The sequence below is a fragment of the Propithecus coquereli genome, unplaced genomic scaffold (genome assembly GCF_000956105.1).
Source record: "Propithecus coquereli isolate 6110/MARCELLA unplaced genomic scaffold, Pcoq_1.0 Scaffold12, whole genome shotgun sequence".
In the NCBI taxonomy this organism is placed as follows: Eukaryota; Metazoa; Chordata; class Mammalia; order Primates; family Indriidae; genus Propithecus; species Propithecus coquereli.
Window position 1 is genome coordinate 12,998,041 of NW_012136080.1, and position 20,157 is coordinate 13,018,197.

General features: G+C 36.3%; 1 protein-coding gene across 1 annotated transcript in view; it reads right to left on the bottom strand.

Moving 5' to 3' along the window:
- Positions 1–20,157, bottom strand: part of STAG1 (stromal antigen 1) — a 318,641-nt gene that overhangs the window by 214,654 nt on the left and 83,830 nt on the right. Inside the window, exons 3-4 of the mRNA XM_012663393.1 lie at positions 10,227–10,670; positions 3,378–3,474 (exon numbers count right to left, since the gene is read on the bottom strand). Of these exons, the coding sequence (XP_012518847.1) occupies positions 3,378–3,474; positions 10,227–10,670 (541 nt within the window). The remainder of the gene's footprint in view (positions 1–3,377; positions 3,475–10,226; positions 10,671–20,157) is intronic.

The following is a 20,157-nucleotide window of genomic DNA, read 5'->3' on the forward strand; positions in this document are numbered from 1 at the left end:
AAATGTTCCATATCATTTTGTTTGGAACAAAAATGTTCCAAACATCATAATGTTTCCCCACTGGGGGAAACATTAATTAAAACCACAATGATACCACTTTACAACTAATAGGATGGTTATAATTTTTAAAAAGTAAAATAACAAGTGTTGTAGCAGATGTGAAAAAATAGGAACCCTCATATTCTTCTGCAGGTACTGTGGAAAAGTTTGATTGTTCCTCAAAAAGTTTAAACAAAATTACCATATCACCCAGGAATTCTACTCCTAAGGATTTGCACCCCAAAGACTTGAGAACAGGTACTCGAACAGATACTTGTTTATGAATGTTCAAAGTAGCAACATTCACAATAGCCAAAAGGTGAAAACAACTCAAATGGCCATAACAGATGAATGAATAAACAAACTGTGATATATACATACTATGGAATATTATTCAGCTATAAAAGGAATGAACTATTGACACATGCTATAACTTTAAATGAACTTCTAAAACATATGGTAAGTGAAAGAAGTCAGACACAAATCACATATTGTATGGTTCCTTTTATATAAAATGACCACAACAGGAAAATCCATAGGGACAGAAAGCAGATTAGTGGTTGCCAGGGCATGGGGGAAGAAAAGAATAAGAAGTGATTACTTAATGGGAATGGAGTATTCTTCTGCCGTGCTTTTTAAACTTTTAAAACATGAGAAAGATGCTAGTTGTTATGATAGGCTGAATGTGTGTCCTCCCAAAATTTGTATATTGAAATCCTAACCCCACTGGTATTAGAATGTGGGGCCTTTGGGAGGTAATTAAGTGCTGAGGGTGGAACCCTCATAAATGACAATAGTGCCCTTATAAAAGAAACCCCATAAGCCAAGGCGTGGTGGCACGTGGTTGAAGTCCCAGCTATTTGGATCGCTTGAGTATAGGAGTTCGAGTCCAGCCTAGGCAATATACAGAGACCAAACCTCAAAAAAGAGGGGGAGGGGGAAGGTGGGAGAGAGCTCTCTTATCTTCTTTTCGCCATGTGAGGCTACAACTAGAAGTCTGTAGAGTACAATCTAGAAGCAGGCCCTCACCAGAACCAGGTGATTCTGGCACCCTAATCTCAGACTTCCAGCCTCCAGAATTGTGAGATATGAACTTTTTTTGTTTATAAGCCACCTAGTCCATGGTACTTTGTTATAGCAACCCAAATTAAGACAGATGCACAACATGATAAATGCTCTAAATGCCACTGAATTGTACAATTTAAAATGGTTAGTTTTATGTTATGTGAACTTCACAGTACTTTAACAACAAAAAAAACCCACCGATACTATTATTTTCAAATCATTCATAAAACTCATCCAAAAGCTTGATAAATACACCCTGTTGAAAAGGCTAAGAAGTACCATACTTTAATATATTACTGATGGGAGTAAAAGGGAGTACAATTCCTATAGCTGGCAATTGGGCAATGTTTAATATAATAACAAACACACTTCCCTACATTCTTTCATAAAGAGCAAATACGATATACCCAAAATTGCTCATTACAATACTGTCTGTAATAGAAAACTACAAATAATGCAATGACCTTTTAACAGAAGACTAGTTAAATTCTTGTACATACATTCTATATATACAAAAAGGAATGCAACGATGCTGTATTTAAAAAAAAAAAAAGGAGGAGAAAGATCTGTACACATCAGTATCTTCTGTGTAAGACAGTTGGGGAATGAAAAAAGAGTATATATGTTCCTAACTATAGATATGGATATTAAATAGGCAGGCAGGAAGGAGGAAATACAACAAACTAGTTAAGACCAGTTAACTGTGTGTAGATGGATGGGAAAGTAGAAGTTGTAAAGACGTTATTATACAACTTTTAAATTTTTTTGGTTTTCTGAACCATGGGAATAAATTTCAAAAAAAAAAATTTTAAAAGCTACTAGGTATTTTAAAATTAAAACCCAATCCAACAAGATTATTCGTTAACAGGGCTAGATGAGAAAATTTATATAAAATACATAATCAGTGCATGCCTCACCTATTTTAAGGCTGTAAAATGAACAAATTCTCTTACTTTCAAATAACCTAGGGGCCACATATGGCACCAAGGATGCAGGTTCCCTACCCTTCTCCATACTCTAGGATTCAGCCATATAACTCTATCCCTTCTTTAAAGCTTTCTTGTCTTAAGTCCTTTTGCACAATCTGTTACCTTTTTGCCTTTCTCCTCCCTTTAACTTCCTTTTACTCATCTTTAATCTCATCTTGGAGTTTGCTTTCTCTTAGGATGTACTTTTTAGAATCTCTCCACATTCACACAACCTGGGCTGGATCAGCATCCCTTCCCTGTTAGTCCCATAGTGTCATGTGATTAGAGATACAGATTCTAGCTAAGATACTCTGATTCTGAATCTTGAGTTTGGCACTTACTGTGTGACTTGAAATAAACTACCTAAATCCTTAATCTTAGTTTCCTGATCTACAAAATAAAGAATCACATCTGCCTGATAGGACTGTTAACAAAGATTAAATGAGCTAATGTATGTAAAGCACATAGTTTGGTACTAAACAGTTGTTAAACAGTAACCAGTTTTATGCTCTTATCATAACCCTGGGCACTTTACTTAACTATTTGTGTATTTCCCTCTTTGTTCCTCACAATAACCCACTCTTTTAAAAAATTACATGTACCGTAATACTTTCTAGGGGCAGAAACGGCCTTGATAACCTTTGTATGCCCTGGCCTAGTATCTGGTACAAGGGAGGTGCTCTGTAAATATTTGATAAACTACCTATGTCAATATGGTAAGAGATATGTGGGACATAAATAAGTAAGCCTTTAAGAAACCAATTGGATCAGTGATCTCAATGAATTTATGAATTCTAGGAGAAAAATATCTATTAAAATGATAAAAATAAAATTTCACTTTAAATGTCTACTGTTGTAAACTTAAGATATCTGATTCTGCTACTCATGTTACCTTAAGCGAATTAATTGAGCTTCAAGTATTCATAAAATAAGGACCAAATTACTGGCAAGGATACAAAATAATCAATGTGAACAACTAACACACTTTCTAACATGCAGCATATGTACCAATAATATGAGTAAAAATTGTAAGAGCTTATGATCTAAAAAAATCAATTCATAAAGCTACTAAATGAATTTTAGATTTCTTCCCCAAATTTCATAAACAGAAATATATTACTTTATAGGAACTGAACCGGAACAAAAATGGAATATCCTTAAATAACTGACCAATAATTTTCTCAACAGAAAAAGATTGGCACATAATTGTAGGATGAATTATATATGACTAGAAGTAGGTGAAGTGAAAGTCATACTGCTGGACTGACAGGCTCAATGTACATCATTTATTCCAACATTATGTACCTCGACATCCTGAACACTGGATAAAAAAGTTGATTAAATCCAGAAGTGCGATGTCCCTGTCTTGTTTATATGATTCAATCCAGTCATCCACCACGGACTGTGGAAAAAAAATAAAAATGAAAACTTGAAAAAATTTTAGTATCATAGCAAATAAATTTTCAAAAAAGTTTGTGTTTGTGTGTCTGTTTGAATAAGAAAATTACTTACCTGAAGTTATTTTTCTGTACCCTAATAAAAGTAGAGATTCTCCCACTTTTAAAAGCTAATAAAAGGTAAGTTACTAGGTTTCAGCGATTTGTTCACAATACAGCATAATGCAAACCTTACCTTTCCAATTCCATGAAGTCCGATAATTATTAAGCAAGTATAGATAATAATATTCAAACTTCACTTACACATACAAATAAACTTTCTATCAAAAAACCTAATCCATTAGTAGTTCATAAAAAGAGCATATATCATATACAACAAAATGCATATTTCAGGAATGCAAGAATAGCTCGATATTAGGAAATCAAATACCTGAATTTATCAACAAAAGAGAAAAATAAAATGATTATATTACTACATGTCAAAAAGGTATCTGATATAATTCTACTGCCAATCCCAATAAAACATTTCTAGGAAAACTAGGGTTAGATGGAATCTACATAAAAAAGATAAAGACAAAGACTAAAATATATTTGGTGTTGAAACACTTAAGGCATTTCAACTTCAAAGAACAAGGCAAGGATAACCCTCTAACCATTTAACATAGGTTTAAAGTTTTCAGTTAATGCAAAAACTAGGAAAATATTAGTAAAGACATTTTTCCATTCCTACAGATAAGAAAACCTAACAGTCTCTATTAAAGTGATTCAAAAGATTAATAAAAGAAATATTTGACAAGGTGGCTGACAAAAGATAAATGTACAAAATAACTTTTTAATACTGTAATAACTAGGAAACATAAATGCATCGATGAGTAGCCTGTTCAAAACTAAAAATACCTAAGAATAAATTCAACAGAATTCTTAATAAGGAAAATTATAAAAACTTACAGGATATAAAAACAAATGACCCCAATAAGCATCAAATTCTGAATTACAAAAAAAAAAAGAAAGAGTACAGTATCAAAGTCTAAGTTTTCTCAACTCGTGAGGCAAATTCAATGTGATTCTAGTTAGCAGTCCAGTAGGCAGGATTGAGATTTTTGTGGGTAGGGATCCAAGGAAATGTATAAAAATATAATTTTTTTTAAATTATGTGTATTGATATTAAAATGCATAAATCTTCAGTTATACCTTAATTTTCACAAATATATACACCCATGTAACCATAACCAAGATGAAGACATAAAACATTTCCAGAACTGAAACATGCTCCTTTCTAGTCAGTTACCATCCCTAGCACAAACGGTATTATTCCAATGCTTGTTACCATAAATTAGTTTGACATGTTTTTGAAAATCATATAAATGGTGCTATCTCTTGTGTTTGACTTCTTTCAAGGAAAGTTGTATCAGTAAGATTTGGCCACATTGTTATGTGTATTAGTAATTCCCTTTTTGAACTGATGGGTAGTATTTCATTGTATGACTATACCACAATTTATTACTCATTTTATTGTTGATGGACATGAGTATTGTTTCCAGTCTAGGGCTATCATAAACATAACTGTACACACCTTCTGATGGATATAAACACTCTTTTCTGTTTTCTATATCCAACAGCAGACTTGTTAACACAGTATACACATATGTCAAGGATCAGTAGACAATGTCAAACAATTTCCCCAAAAAAGTATAGTAAATTATATTAATACTTCCACCAGCAGTGTATGAGATTTCCAGGTGCTCCACACTCTCACCAATCCTAAGTATTCTCAATTCTTTCATTTTAATCCATTCTGGTTTGGGCATACACCTTCTTTAATAATCTTTTATTGAGGAGAACCACTTTCCCTTCTTCTAAAAGCAAGAGAGAGGATTTTTTGTACATAATACTATTTCCCTGTCTCATCACACTAGTGTCTGGGAGGTTTTGTTTTTAAAGTAAACAGAGAATTAGAAAGATTACAGTGGTAAAAGAGGGTGAAAAAGAAAGAATGCCAAGATATTTGTTCGAGGTTCAGCTCTGCTGAAAATGTGTCAGGCCCTACAAGCTCAGGATAATGGTGAGGACTAGAAGCGAACAGAGCAAGTCAAAAGTAACTTTTAGCTTCAGGGCACATACAGAAATGCTCTGCAACCTAGGTAATAAAGTGTGGCACGAAGTTGAGGAAGAAGCCATTTATCCACTTTTATCTAGGGCCCAGCACTGTGAACATACTCTAGACATGGTGACCAAAATTTTCTTTCATTCCCAAGTAACACCATCAGTTTATACTCCAACCAGTTATATATAGAAAGAGCCCAAAATACTGAGTCAAACTAATGCACAGGAACTTGCATTAGAAATACTAAACTTATCACAAAGGAACTGAAAAACAAAATATATTAGAAATAACAGGCCAGGCACAGTGGTTTAATCCCAGCACTTTGGGTGGCTAAGGAGGATCACCTAAGACCAGGAGTTTGAGACCAGCATGGGCAACATAGCAACACCCTCTTTCTACAAAAAATTTAAAAAGCCAGGCGTGGTGGTGTGAGCCTGTAATCCTAGCTACTTGCAAGGCTGAGACAGGAGGATCGCTCGAGCCCAGTAGTTCAAGGTTGCAGTGAGCTGTGATCATAGCATTGCACTTCAGCCAAGGTGACAGAGCGAGAGTCTGTCTGTTCAAAAAAAAAAAAAAAAAAGGAAAGAAAACAAATAAAAGAACAAAGTACAGAAGTAGATTCAGATATATATATAGAACTTAAACTATGACAAAGGAGACATTTCAATTTTAGAGGGAAAAGGATGGGTTAATAAATGATACAGATATAATTGGTTAATTTACAATAAAAAGTTATACCTTTTAAAAGCTCTCAGAGAGATGTGAAGACAAAAATCTAAAGAACTAAATTCCAGAGAGAGAAAACCTTTTCTTGGGTTGGCAAAGCCTGGTGACTGTTGGAAGCATTGCCAAGTATGGACCTAGGTGAGTAGATAATGCAGCCTGTCATAATACACGGAGTCATGGCTAGGGTAAGGATTTTTAAAAGAAGAAAGAAAGAAAACCACATAAGGCAGACCCTAATCAAGTCAGAAAAATATTTTAAGCAGCCAGATGGTACACATAGGGGAACAAAGGATAAAATGATAGCACACTTCATGTCAAAAACAGTACAAGCCCATGGATAAAAGGAATTGCATATTTAAGTAACGAAAGAAAAAACACCATTCATCCAGAATTTTTTCTTTTTTAGAAATGAGGTCTCACTCTGTCACCCAAGCTAGAGTGCAGTGGTGCAACCATAGCTCACTGGACTGCAACTTCAAACTTCTAGGCTCAAGTGATCCTTCCACCTCAGCCTCCCAAATAGCTAGGACTACAGGTATGCACCACCACACCAGGCTAATTTTTAAAAAATTTCTTTGTAATGAAAGAGTCTTGCTGTATTGTCCAGTCTGGTCTCAAACTGCTGGCGTCAAACAATCCTCCCACCTTGGCCTCCAAAAGTGCTGGGATTACAGGCATAAACCAACGCACACGGCATATCAAGATATTTTTATTTGGTCAAAACAAACAAACAAAAAAAACCCAAACAAAAAACCAAAAAACTCTTTCATATAAAGGGAAAATAAAACTTTTCAGACTAAAAAACTAGAACTTAAAATAAAAGCAAAATCAAGCAAGTGGACTAAGCACTCCTCTGGAAAAAGAAAGATTGTCCAAACTGGATAAAAAGCCCAATCACATGATATTTGTGAGAGATACACTTTTACTGTAAGAGCACAGATAGGCATCAATGAAAGGATGAAAAAATATATTTTCATGCAAACATTAACCATAAGAAATTGGTTATGGTTACAGTCATATCGAACAAAGTAGAAATCAAGACAAGGAATATTACCAAACACAAAGAGATATTTTATAAGGATAAAAGGGTAAATTCATCAGGAAGCTATAACAACACTAAATTTACACACCAAATAACAAAAGTCTTAAAATATATAAAGCAAAAATTGAACTAAAAGAAATATGCAAATTCGTAATGATGACTGAAATTTTTAACACATCTCTTAGTAACTGATAGAAGCAGCAAACAGACAAAAAAAATACATATATGGAAAATTTGAACAGTACTAATAAATGTCTTATCAACATGTATAAAAAATAATACCATCCATTACAGAACACACATTCTTTTTAAATACATATAATATTTACTGAAATAGACCATAAATGAAACTTCTGTAAGTTTTTAAGGACTGAAATAATACAGAGCATGTTCCCTGGCCATAACAGATTTAAATCAGAAATCAAGAACAAAAATATATCTAAAATGCCCCCAAAGGCTTGGTAATTAGAAACTATTTTGAACTGAATATAATGAAAACATAACATATCAAAATCTGTAGAATGCAGCTAAAGCAATGTTTACAGGAAAACATATAGCTTTAAACATTTCTAATTTATAGCTATGTTATAGCTTAAATACCTATAAAAGAGAGGTTTAAATCAATGATCTACTTTAATAAACATAATATCCCAGTGCTGATTGTCCTTATTTGGAAGGTAACGAAAATTATGCAGTATAATTCCAAGACACCAGAAAGAACATTTCTGATAACACAGCCACAGACCCTCAAACAGAAGCCCATAGCTTTAGAACATCGGAATCACAAATTACAGACAAAAATCATTCTGGGACCTAGGCTAACAGAGTCTAACATCCTCATAAGTGCCTTCCAAGGTAAATAAATAGTTAATGGAAGAGAAAACCATAAAGAAAAATTTCAGGGTAAATTTTTGTATGTCAGGTTTGGAAGTGATGCTTATCTCTTCAGTTACTATTTTATTGGCAAGAACTTCTTAATTAGCCATATCCAGATATAAAGGAGTGGAGAAATGGAGTCCGTTTGCTAGTAGCCTCCTTGAACTTTCTTCACTATGAATACGGAAAAATTAATTTTTGGTAAATAGCCAGTCATCTCTGACAAATCTGCCCTTCAGGCTAACAATATTTACATACAGTCTTCCTCCCACATATAGAAAATACTTACTTACATGGATATTGTACTATTATTTATTCCAGTACTGGGACAAAAAAAAAAAAAGCCCATAAATAATTTAAATATTTATGAACAAATGTTTCACTAAATCATACTTTATAATGAAATTTAACTAAGTAATACAAATGAATTGAATCTGTATGTTAGCAATAATGAAGTTGTTTATAACATTAAATAAAAAAAGGAAATGTGTATGATTCTACTATTAAATCAATCTCACATACACAAACACACGCACACACACAAAAGCATTAAAAAGGGTATGGAAAAATTCAAACTGTGACACTGATAGGCTTCCATGCCCTCAATTAATTCCAAACAGTTTAATTCTAAGAGTTTACAACAAAGAAAATCTCTTGAGAGCTCAGCCGCAGATCCTCAACAAGAAGGCCATAATAAGCAGAATCTGAATCATAAATTACGGTCAAATAACAAAAATTAAGACATTTGCTAAAATCATGTTTTTATCATGTTGTACTAGATTAATATTCTGGTTTACACAATAAGGAATATGAAGCAGTTAGAAAACTAACATTTTAAACTGAGAAAGAAATATAAAGAGAAAATAAAAAGTTGTCAATATCACGAAGAGGAAATACAAACATGAGCAGAACAGTCAATGTAGTTAAAAATGAGTTTTAAATCTGTCTCAAAGCTCCTTATAAGGTAAACTGAAAAGATCAATTAATTCATTCTGGATATTGAGAGTAAAGAATATGGATGCAGTACATTGAGTCCATATTCTTCAAACTCTATTAGGTAAATATATGTTCTCAGGAAGGCATTTGATAGGACCTTGGTTATTAAACAGACAAGGGCATAGAGAATTAGTATTCTATACTGCTGCTCAAGAGTAGATTCATTTGCTTTGGAGAAAGACATGCAGATGCCAAAGATAATGTACATTACAGTACTTTGTAAACTCAAGACGTTGATCAGGAATCAAGTGAACGACCCTTCCTTTTCCAAACTCACAATCATTATATAATAAATATTTAGGTAATTTTTTTCAACATAGCTTTTAGCAATATCATACACATATATTCTGTGAATGCAGATACAAAGAGTTAGAAAGAAATTTATTAATCCATGAGACCAGGCTATTTTATTTTCAGGTATAAATGAAAACATTCTTGATTTTCAGAGCTGTTCAAAGCCTGCTTTATTTTATTTTGTTTTTATTGCTTTATATTTTTAAAATGTAACTAGGGGCTTATGGAGACAAACTGATTGATCTTTTTTTTTTTTTATCAAATAGCCCATTTATTCAAGATAATTTTAAGAACCATGAAGCTTTAACCATATAAATAGCCATTTTAAACCTTATAGGCCTACATTAACATGAATATAGATTAAGGTATCATTCAACCAAAACTAATACTATGAATTGATAAATATATACATATATAATCAAATAAGTTACACAAAGTAGAATATATTTCAATCAAAAAGTCAGCAAATAAGCCAACATACTAAAAAACGTGAATTAACTGCTTTAAAAAATTTTCACTAACATGCGATAATCCTGAAAGCTACGGATGCCACTGGTCTCCTTTTTGGAAATAAAAACATCTATTGTCTGCTGATTCAATTAGGAAGGGAAGGTATCCAGTTCTCTTAACAGCACTAGCTGTGGTTTTAATCCTGATGTCTTTAACACTCAGATGTCTGGGAGATTCTGTAAAATCTGTCTCATCGAAGCACAGGCTACCACGTGAGCATCTGAAGGGAGATTAGCAAGTGACTGAATCAGCTTCTTGACTGTTGTCTTCAAACACTGGTGGGCAGCATTCAAGTCTCTGTCAAACTGCTGTCCTTCAATCTGTAGAGCCAAATGACTGCAGATGTTTCTAAATTCAACACTGTCCTTCAGGTGGATGGGAAAGGAACGCTCCTGCTGGAGGGGCCCCAGCAGCGTCTGCTCCACGCTGACCAGCTCCGAGGTTGAGTTTGCCGCGCACGCCAGCGCGCTGCGCATCGCCATCCAGGCCAGGGTGCAGGGCCCGCGGTCCCGGGCAAAGGGCAGCAGCTCCGCGCCCCCCTCGGCGCCCCGCACCACCTCCACTTCAGGGGAGCTGGCCCGCGCCCCGGCACCCCCATTCCTGCCCCCCACGCCCCTCCTCGCGCCCCGGCCCAGGCCGAGCCCGCAGCGGGCCTGAGCCCAAACTGATTGATCTTACAGACACAATGTTATTTCTTTTATTCCTACTTCTGTATTAACTGCAGTTGCAGGCCAATTATTATCTTATCATTGGCCTTTTACACAACTATATTACTGCCCTAAACTCAGAGAAATTTGTTTTTAAGCTTCAACAGTGTGGACCTTCATCACGTGATAGGCCATATTTTCATCTCACTTTAGTTAGAAATGGAACCGCAGCTTTCAGCATCATTTCAACATCATTTTTAAGAAAAATAAATAGAATGTCCCATGACCAATATATTTTATACTTTCACCTGACACTAAGTTTAGTTTTGTTTTTTCTTTTGTATTATTCTGCTTTTGAAATAGAAAGCCATTTTCAACAAGTGTACATACTTTTCAATTTAACCTGTAACCCAAACAGGTTTAAATTTGAGTACTATAATAGCAATGTTTAAAAAAAAATGGCACAGAAAAGAAGTAATTTAATTATCAGTCCTCGAATGTCAAGTTTTTATAATATTTCTCACCAGTTTCTCAGTTGCCTTTAAAATTATTTTATTTATTTATTATTTTGCCTCTATAATTACTTTATTGTTTATTATTTATTTATCATTTATTTATTTATTTAGAGGCTGGTCTTGAACTCCTGGGCACAAGGAATCTTCCTGCATCAGCCTCCCGAGTAGCTGGGACTTCAGGCGTACACCACCATGTCCAGCTAATTTTTTTTTCTTTTTTTTTTTTTTTGTAGAGATGGGGTCTTGCTATATCTCCTAGGCTGGGTCTTGAACTTCTAGCCTCAAGTGATACTCCCACCTCAGTCTCCAGAGTAGCTAGGATTAGAGAAGTAAGCCACCTCACCTGATTAGAATTACTATATCTTGCAGAAGTTTTCATCAGAGGAGTTTTGGCATGATGACGGATTGAACTTGCATTCTTTAAAAAGGCCTAGGGAGTGGACTAGGATTTTCTGTTCCTTCACTAAGAGACATCTTCACAGATTCCCGAATCTTTTTTTAAGCTATAAGCCTGGATATGTGTGGTCCTAGAAGAGCCTACTGCAAATTTTTGGTCCCAAAGGAACTTCAGGGGCAAACAGATGAACTGAATTGCTTCCCACTCCTAAGGCCAAACAGGAAAGTACTACTCAATCAACAAGATCACAACAACCTATTACGTGTGAATTTGTGCCAATGGAGGGACTCTAGTAATGTGACTTCACTACATGAATTAAAAAGAGCCTAAAGGAATCAAAGCAAAATAATATGCCTAAAAGATTCTGCAACCAAGAAGAAGACAAAAAAGTAATATTCCCTGGATGAATAAAAAAAAAAATCACTAAGGAGAACAAATTTAATAACATGGAAATTGGGGGGGGGGGGAATCTCAACACATAAAACAAAAACACAGAATTCATGAATAAAGGAGTAAAAGAATTGGTAGATATATCTATTAGATCTAACATTAATAGTTATTTGAGAGGCAGAAAAAAGAACAAAGGGAAGAAAGAGCAAGTAAATTGATAATTTTTAAGAGAAAAATCCACCTGATCAATAAAAGATTTAAATCTGAAAGTTAACAGAGCTCATCCAGTTGTTGACAGATTTAACGGAAAAATGACACGTCTAAGCACATTTAGGTAAAATTCACGAATTCCAGGAAAAAGTAAATATCTTAGAAATATCAGTACCAACAAAAAACAAGTCATAAAAAATAAACAAATGTTATCCCTACACACAGAACATCCAATCAGCTTTCAATGCCTTACCTCTCTTAAGGAGACAGTCAAAAAACCAAACATATGAGGAAAGTCTCTGCATCAATTATCAATGTACTGCTTCTCAGCTCCAAATTAAACCTTCGGGATCTGCTCTGTAAAAGTGGACTAGACTCTATGATCGTTTCTTTTTTACATTATGAAGTATCTTAAATTTTATCAGTACAGTGCTCTGGAGTGATATTGCAGGAGAAAGGGAGCTCCTCTTCCTGGTTCTCGTATGTTGAGGTTTACTCTTTTTGCTCTTCCTGCACGGTCCATCAGTGATGAGTGCATATGAGGAAATTAAGTGGTGGTCTGCCTCAGCCTAACACCAAGAGTGTATAGTCCTTCTTTGATCTTGTGCCCCAGACTGGGAATGGTGATTACCTTCTTGATGCAGCACTCCCAACATGGACACTGGCATGCTCCAGATCTCATACTGGCAGCAGTGCACTGTCCCTTCCTGTGCAACTGTCTACCATATTCAACATGACTATACCTCACAGTGTTGATTCCTGCTGCCCAGCAACTGCTTACCAGCTCTGGCCAAGGCCAGAATTTGCAGTGAACTTCACTGCATTTCAACAGGAAGTAACCCCACCATTTCAGAGAAGATCTGAACTCCAATCAGAGGAAGGGGACCTCACCGTTTCCAAGTTTATTTTTCCTTGAAAAATATCGGCTGGGTGCAGTGGCTCACGCCTGTAATCCTAGCACTCTGAGAGGCTGACGTGGGAGGATCGCTTGAGGTCAGGAGTCTGAGACCACAATGAACAAGAGTAAGACCCCATCTCTACTAAAAACAGAAAAATTAGCCGGGTGTGGTGGTGCATGCCTATAGTCCTAGCTCCTCGGGAGGCTGAGGCAGCAGGATCCCTTGAGCCCAGGAGTTTGAGGTTGCTATGAGCTAGGCTGATGCCCCAGCACTCTAGGCCTGGTGAACAGAGCAAGATTCTTCTCAATTAAAAAACTCCATAATCTCTAGGATACCCTTTACAGTTATCTTTACATATTTATAGTTATTCCTCTCTCACAGTTATTATCATTTATAATAACTTTTACTGACTCAAATGACTATGTCATTTCTGGCTCCTGAATGAACCCAGATAAAGAACTGGTCCCAGGAGATAAACTAGGAAAGAAATCCGGAGATTATTCATATCCTTGGGATTAAAGGCAGAGGTAAGCTCCTTGCCAAGGAAATGGGATGCTAGTAATCTAAGGCATACAGTAACTTCATAAAATTAATCAAGCTATTGCCTGTGGCTAATTGTGATGAAGTGCCAACTCAAGCACATGCCTTGGAAGCTTAAGTGGGCTGCTGTATTTGAGTGTTATGCAGTAATAACGACTGTAGGGACAGTAGTGTAAGACAGATCCTTTTAAGTACACAAGCATTTAAAAGAGAAAATGACAAGCTCAAGTCCATTAACTCTCAGCTTAAATCACAGTCTGATAACCAGAGAACTTCCATGACACCATTAAAAGAATCTCTTTTAGATGCCGAACTTCTTTTAGGTGCAGGGCTGATACTGCTGAAAATTAAGCCAAAAAAAAAAAAATGTAATTGTGTAGGTTGCAATGACAGTTTAGTTCATTCTCACCAAGTTTCTTATCTGAAAGTTAGGACCTTGACTAGCAAAGAACGGGATCCTGAAACTTAGAACAAAGACATCTGGTTGATGATGAAATTAACAATTTTGGACAGCTCTCCTTCATCCCCCAAATAATTGTGAACCTCCTATACCAGTGGAATTAGCTTGTTTTCCAATGTCTGAGAAGACTAGCCTTCCTGAGCTTGAAAACTCTCTGATAATTTTAGATGAGCAGATGCCTTGAAGGGGGATGCTAATTCTCCTGAAGACCTGCCACAACCAGTTCCTGTTGCCACTAGACCCATACCTAGGGTCAAATCTCAGCATGCTCCAAGAGGACAAGTACACACTGTAACCCAGGGAGAAATAGCCTACATGCCCAAAAGAAACCTGAGGAGCATGTATGAGAGTAGATTCTAAAAGTATTTTACCAAAGAAGGTGAAACATAACACTACATCAGGCCAGGCGTGGTGGCTCACACCTGTAATCCTAGCACTCTGGAGGCCGAGGTGGGAGGATCTCTTCAGCTCAGGAGTTCGAGACCGGCCTGAGCAAGAGCAAGACCCCATCCTTACAAAACATAGAAAAATTGGACAGGTGTGGGTGGTACGTGCTATAGTTCCAGCTACTTGGGAGGCTGAGACAGAAAGATCGCTTGAGCCCAGGAGTTTGAGGTTGCAGTGAGCTATGATGACACCACTGCACTGTAGCTGGGGCTGCAGAGCAAGACTCTGTCTCAAAACAAACAAACAAAAAAACCCCACTATATCAGGCCAAATTCACTGATATGGATGCACTTAATAGAGATTCCAGATTTAATACATTAGTTTATGTAACTAGAAATGACTATAATAGCTTATCTGGTTGGTGCACTGAAAAGTTGGATTTAACAATTGAGATGCTGGAGCTTCCCCGGCATTGATATGGAGTTCAATGATTTGGGAAGTGAGAAATGTTGGATTAGACTTATCATGTGAGAACTAAATACATGCACCCTCACTCCTCAACTGTGCCTCACAAGCGGGCTCAGAAGGCAAAGAAAATTACATTAGTAAAAGGAGTAACTACACCCCTACATCCATATAAAACTCTGCGGTTACTCCTTCTTGTAAGCCAGGTATGACCATGGGGGATGTGGTCATTTAGAACTCCCAGGTTTTAAATGGAGATGATAGGATCCCAAGGTAACACAGCCCAAGTAGCCACAATTAGCCATCCAAGAGAAGGTGGGCACATTACCTGAAAAGGGCAGCCAGAAAATACTGAGAATCAGAATGTCTTGGCTTATAGAGATCTTTGGCAGTAGATAATCCACTACTAGTGCCCCTAGGTAAAAATAGGTAAGCAGCCTACCACAGTACTGTTTGATTTGTATAAGAGAAAAAACTCTAGGTGTGGTTGGCAGAAAACTGACTGGTGGAAAACTATAGTCTCTCACCAGTCTCCAGACCCAGGTCAGTTCACAGACCCAGACAGAGCCCCTTGATTGAAGGGGAGAACAGGTCCCTATACAACCACTCCAAATACACATGATAAATCTTCTAATACTTTTCCAAAGGGACTTAGAGCCACTAATTAGAGGTACTGTACATTGTTAAAAGCAAATATCTAGACTTTTCATGTATTAATACTTTTCATGTATTAATGTGATTCTGGAGATTCAAAATGCCATTGTAGTTTACCAGTTATATCAGGGGCTTACAGTGGTCAGGTAATAGATGGTGTTGCATAACTCAAGTCTGACTAACAGTGGGTCCAAATGGTCCAAGCCAATCTACTGTTGTTTCCCTAGTCCCAGAATGTATTATTGGAAAAGACATAGTTGGAAAATGGCATAATCCCCACGTTAGCTTTCTGATCCATGGAATAAAGGTCATTATAAAGTAAGCATGGCTAAAGGGAAGTTCATAGAACTTCCTATTCCTACCAACATAACGAACAAGAAGCAATACTATATTCCTGGGTGAACTACAGCATTTCAATCAGAGAATTGAAAGAAGTAGGGGTGGCAAAACCTATTACATCTCCATTTAACTCATCAGTTTGGCCTAAGCAGAAGTCAGAAGGATCTTAGAGAATGACAGTGGACTATCACAAACTTAAGCAGGTGGTGACTTTAACTGTAGTTGCAGCCCCTGGCACTTGATATGCAGCTACTGACCTGGCTAATGCCTTTTTCTCCAATTAATAAGAACTACTCAAAGCAAGTTGTTTTTTCCTAGGATAGGCGACAGTATACACTCACTGCTACTTCAGGACTATGTTAATTTCCCTGTCTCTGACATAATACGGTTGAATGGTTATCTATTATTTCACAATTTCTGTGGCTTCAGGAGTCTAAACACAGCTCAGTTGAATCCTCTGCTTAGAATCTCATAAGGCTGCAATCAAGGTGGTCACTGTGCTACATTTTCATCTGGATGCTCAACTGGGAAAGAAGTGATTCCTAAGTTCGTTTAGTTTGATGGCAGAATTCATTTCCTTGTGGTTACAGAACTGAGGCCCCTGACCTTCTGCTGGCTAATGTCTAGAGACAACTCTCAGGGCTAAGAAGCTGCCCACAGTTACTTGCCACATATGATACTCTAACATGATCACTTACTTTGTCAGACCAACAAGGAGAATCCCTAGAGCAAGTCTACTAGCAATCTTATGTAATACAACACAATATAATCACAGAGCTTCCGTATCAACTTTGCTACACTCTTACTGGTTAGAAGTAACAGGTTTCAACACATTCAAGGGGACTAGACAACTGCATGAATACCGGGAGGTAGGGTTCATAAGGGGCCACACCTGAGTCTGTCCACCACAACAGTCCAGAGATATCTTCATTGTCCTCACACTCCACAAAGCATCACACAGTTTGATAACATGTTCCAGACCACTGAATGTCCTGATACTTTACTGAGGTGGCCACGGGCCCCTGACTTTGAGGGGATAAGGGTGAAGGATTGGGGGTGATAATGCTGACCTTCGATTTTGCATATGTTTTAAAGCTTTAGATGTACTTCCTGCTCCTCATACCCAATTAGCATAATGCTGTCAAAAATAACAGTAAATAATTATATAAATACCAGGAAAGGGGCGGGGGAACTGAAAGAAATGAAAACATCCCTCTGAGAAGCAGGACTGGGGGTGAAGAGGGCAGAACAAGGGATTGCTATTTTGGTCACAATATCATTTGATTTTTTTTTTTTTAAAGAGACAAGGTCTTGCTCTGTTGCCCAGGTTGGAGTGCAGTGGTGAAATCATAGCTCATTGCAGCCTTGACCCTATCAAATCCCTGGGCTCAAGCAATCCTTCTGCCTCAGCCTCCTGAGCAGCTGGGACTAAATATACATGCCAACACGAATGGCTAATTTTTTAAAAATTTCTGGAGAGACAGGCTCTCACTACATTGCTCAGGCTAGTCTCAAACTCCTGGCCTCAACCGATCCTCCCACCTTGGCCTCCCCAAGTACTAGGATTACATGTGTGAGCCACTAGCCCAGACCATTTGATTTTTTTTTTAAGTAATGTACATGTATTACTTAGATAAAAAGTAAAATTTAGTTCAGGAAAAGAAGAAAATAAAGACATGAAATAAGAAATACTAGGTAAATAAAAATATAGAAAAATCAAGGTGGCAATATTAACATTAAACTGGCACTGAAGATTAGAAGCACTAAACAGAAAAAAGATGGCTACTGTATAATGCTAAATATATTAAGTTGTTACATATGAAATGTCCAATTTCCTTAAGTATTAAGTTTGACAGTTGATATCTCTGACATTTCATTTTGACACTTCTTGTTTTATTTTTATTGTAAAGGTACATCCTCAGCCTTTCAAATACACATTTTGGCTTGTGATTATCTTTTATTTTTTTTTTAAAGCAATTTTTGTGAAACCATAGATAAGTCAAAAATTCGTGTTATTTTTGAATATGAGTTCCAACATGGAACCAATGTAGTGCAGACAGCTCAAAATCTCAATAAAGCATTTGAGAAGGATGTGGCTAATGAACACATAATACATCCATGGTTTCAGAAGTTCCACTGTGGTGATTTTAATCTTGAAAATGAGCCACATGGGTAACCTGACACCAGGGTAGATAAATGATGAGCTGAAAGCTGTAGTGGAAGCAAATCCACCCCAACCTATGTGTGAATTAGCAGCAAGATTTGATATGACAATTCCAACAATATTGGACCATTGCAAACAAGTCGGCAAGGTAAAGAAGCTTGATAGATGGGTTCCCCATAATTAAATGAGCGTCAGAAGAGAATCACCTCAAAGCGTGCCTTTCTTTGCTGTCACAACATGAAGGCAAACTGTTTCCACACCATATTGTTATGTGTGACCAGAAATGGATTCTTTTTGACAATTGCAAGCATTCAGCACAATGGCTGGATACAGATGAAGTGCCAATACATAGTCCAAAACTGAATATTCATCAAAAAAAAGCTAATGGTGTCTGTTTGGTGGTGCAATGCTGGTATTATCTGTTACAGCTTCATGAAACCTGGTCAATTACATCAGATGTCTACTGCAACCAACTGGATGAAATGATGAGGATGCCTGAGATTAAGCAGCCAGAACTGGTCAATAGAGAGGGGCCAATCCTCTTGCAAGACAATGCTCGACCACATGTAGCACAAACAATTCTGTTCAAACTACGGAGGCTGGACTGGGAAACTCTCCGTTATCCACCATATTCACCAGACCTTGCACCAACTGACAACCACTTCTCCCAGGCTTTGGACCACTTCTTGGCAAGAAAAATAGTCAATTCTCAACAAGCTGTGGAAAATGCCTTTTGCAATTTAATCTCTCTTGGCTCTCCAGGCTTCTTCATTGCTGGCATAAGCAAGCTACCATTAAGATGGCAAAACTGTGTTGATAGTTTAGGCACATACGTTAACTGTACTGCTGCTTGTTTAAGAGGTACAATAAACTGCACTTTTGAGTCAAAATCAGACATTTCATATTTAATGACCTAATACAAAGTAAACAAATCATTTGGTTTGAGTTTGCTTTTATACTTCCAAAATCCTCAAATTCCATAGTTTTCCATCAAATTTCTTCTAATTCCATTATTATTTTATTGTTTGTATTTAATTCTTTACTACATCTAGACTCTACTTTGGTGTATGAGGCAAAACTCTTGGTTTTTTTTCAATTTGTTAATCAAGTCTCACAATTACAAACAGAAAAGAAGTGGCAGAGGAACATAAGTTTTAACATTAATTATATTATTAATACACTTTGGTGTTTCTGTTCAAGTGATCCATCTGCCAGTCGTTGACCACTAATTTACATTATTATTTTCGGTAGCTTTATAATACAGTCTATGAATTCGTAGAGTAAGTCCTTCATTATGCTTCATTTTCAGAATTTTCATGGTCACTTACATGTATTGTTCTTCTCAACCATGTCAGCCAGTTCAAAAACAATCCCTAACATTTTGCTGTTACATTACATACAAAAATTAATCTTAAAAGATTTTTTAAAGAAATGTAAGTGGACAATTAATATTTCAGAAAAAAATGTTACCTGATTTACTTCTAATTAAAGAAATACAAATTGTTATACCATTTTTACCTTTCAAAATGACAAACGATATTCTTAAGTGATGGGCCTGAGCATTGCCAGGGTTTTACAAGTAAGTATTTTCAACATTGGTAGGAACAGAGAGCTATTTGGTAATATTTATACAAAACTTTTAAAAATATTGATATATTTTGACCCAGCAGCCCTCATTAAATGAATCACATATAAGAAAATGATATGGGCATCAGAATTGTCTAAATGTTTAATTATAAAACAATCAAAATGTAAACAATCAAAAGGAAAATGGAAAAATAAAAATGGTATCCACAAATTATGAAATATCATACATTAAAAATTCCTATACTCAAGGAATATCAACAATGGAAAAAATTAAATCATTCCACTTCTACAAAACAGATACAATCTTAATATAAGCCCAGACCAAAAACACCAGGCAGAATAACATATCAAAATATTAAAAATTACGATTATGGATGATACTTTCATCCTTTTTTTTTTTTTGAGACAGAGTCTTACTGTGTTGCCCAGGCTAGAGTGCCATGGCATCAGCCTAGCTCACAGCAACCTCAAACTCCTGGGCTCAAG